Source organism: Cephus cinctus, unplaced genomic scaffold (assembly GCF_000341935.2).
Source record: "Cephus cinctus unplaced genomic scaffold, Ccin1 Ccin1_scaffold0625, whole genome shotgun sequence".
NCBI lineage: Eukaryota > Metazoa > Arthropoda > Insecta > Hymenoptera > Cephidae > Cephus > Cephus cinctus.
Genome location: NW_014333268.1, coordinates 22,691 through 24,937, shown reverse-complemented (window position 1 = coordinate 24,937; position 2,247 = coordinate 22,691). Strand labels below are relative to the sequence as shown.

The window sequence follows — 2,247 nt, the reverse complement described above, 5'->3', positions numbered from 1 at the left end:
TACCGGTCGCCATTCTCAAGGTGAACGCCCTACGAGTCGAATGCAACGTTACGACGGGCGCTTACATCAACGAACGTAAAGTGCACACCATACACGAATTCTTTCCGGTCGTGCCACCTGAATACAAGATCATAGAGGTGCCATCACACGTACCTGCTCTACGAGATGTATGTAAACTTTCAAGCTACGTACTATGGCAAGGATCCCGAGCCTTTGTTTAAGAAGAATGAATTTCTCGAGTACGCTCCGTTGATCGTTATCGATTGCTCCAAACAAAACGAGTCACTCAAACTCGGACCCGTCGATATTCGTCTGGAATTCGAAGCGCAAGACAATTTCCCTGCCGATACATCGGCATTCTGCCTGATCCTGCACGATCGTATAGTGGAATACAATCCGATCAGTGGTGGGGTGAAGAAATTGGTATAAAGACACTGTAATCGTAGCCCCCTGTGCAGTTCATAAAAAATGGAATTTATCGTGGACGTACAAGGTTTCAAGAAACCCTCGAACGAGTTCGCCCTGAAGGAGCTATTTAGTGGAATACAATCCGATCAGTGGTGGGGTGAAGAAATTGGTATAAAGACGCTGTAATCGTAGCCCCCTGTGCAGTTCATAAAAAATGGAATTTATCGTGGACGTACAAGGTTTCAAGAAACCGTCGAACGAGTTTGTCCTGAAGGAGCTATCCGTGATTGGAGTCGACACCAATTTCTCCGAACCTGCAACGTTCCTGTTTCAACCGCCTTGTCCATGGAAGCATCTACCGGCTAAGTATAAAAGTATAAATTTATGGTTGGAGCGCAATTTTCATGGTATATCCTGGAGCGCTGGGGAGATTGCGTACAATCAAGCTAGAAACATTCTTCGAGTTATTCTGCAAAATGCATCTAAGATCTATGTAAAAGGATTGGAGAAGAAAGTTTGGTTGGGAGCTTTCATTGGACGAACCGAACACATCGCGGATCTGGGAGATCTGGGATGCCCTTCGCTGCAAAATCTGCGAAAGAACTTACTCACTCGCTGTTCGCATCATCATGCCTCCCATTTCCAATGTTCGATGGAAAACGTTAAATTATTAAGGAATTGGTTGTTGTTGGAATGTATTTTTTGATTGTGAATAAAGACATAAGATATAATAACAAGTTGTATATATTTATTTAACTATACATAGTAGTATTAAGAGCACGATTACAAACATTGAAATTCAATCTAATTATACTGCCCACCGAGATAGCGCATGAGGTGTCGATCTTCGTCGGCAGCACGCACCATGTTTTGGAACAAATTGTTATCGTCTTTCAAGACTTTAGACACCCTCGCTGGTAGAAATGTCGAGAAGCTGTTTTCAATGTCGACGATTACTCTCGTTCCGTATTTTGTTTCAATTTTCCGAATACAACTAATCTTGTATTCCTTTTGAATCTCTAATTCCGCCAACTTTTTCGTTGGAAGAAATGAGTCCAAACGAGCCACTTTGTTAATTGTCGAGAAGTCCATTGCGTTCAATTAATATCGAATTTATTCAAATTTATTAGGAGATTTTTACGACCCTTCTAGCTTCGATCAACTGTTTGACTTCTGTGATAATCCTTAACAGTAACTGTACTCGAACTCACGTTGTTTCCTCTTATGCGGTATCATCCAAATTGTTGCAGCAAACTAACGAAGGTACGTTCAGCTCCTCCTTTTATAGGAAACTCTCAAGGGTTAAAAAATGGGGATGGGAGGTTTCGCAGATTTCTAGGAATCGAATCGCCTATAGAGATTCGATGTCAAGGTTCATGCATGTTCCGGAATATTCCTTAGCCCTCGGACGACGACGACGACGAAGTTGCGTCGCGCGCGCTTACGAGTAAGTTGACACCTAGGGGGGATGAGGTTCCGCATTCTCGACGCACGACTCTGCGAGATAACGTTCGGTATTGCGCATTCGAACAACCGATACATGGATGACTTTGAACTCGCCGGTGCTCTCGCACGAGGCTGGGGGATGGGGAATTCGCGAAGCTTCTCAGTGGGATGAGGAAACTGACGAATCGGGGGATGGGAGATTCTCAGTGGGATGAGGAGGCTGACGTGCGACCACTGCGAGATAACGTTCGAGGTTGAGTCGCCTGCCGTCCGAAATCTTCATGGGAAGGGATCGTTTTTCCTGGAATCAACCTCGACGCAAAAGTCGCCGAAACCGCTTTTCGGCACTGCGCTCAAAGGAGATGCCGCTCGTCTCTCTCTCTCTCTCTCTCT

At 44.8% G+C, this 2,247-nt stretch overlaps 1 protein-coding gene across 1 annotated transcript; it reads left to right on the top strand.

Moving 5' to 3' along the window:
- Nucleotides 1-227: 227 nt before the first annotated feature.
- LOC112494574 lies at nt 228-1,774 on the top strand. The gene is made up of 2 exons (XM_025086571.1): nt 228-406; nt 561-1,774. The coding sequence occupies exon 2, from the start codon at nt 623-625 to the stop codon at nt 1,112-1,114; it is 492 nt and encodes a 163-aa protein (XP_024942339.1). The 5' UTR covers nt 228-406; nt 561-622; the 3' UTR covers nt 1,115-1,774.
- The last annotated feature ends 473 nt before the right edge of the window (nt 1,775-2,247 follow it).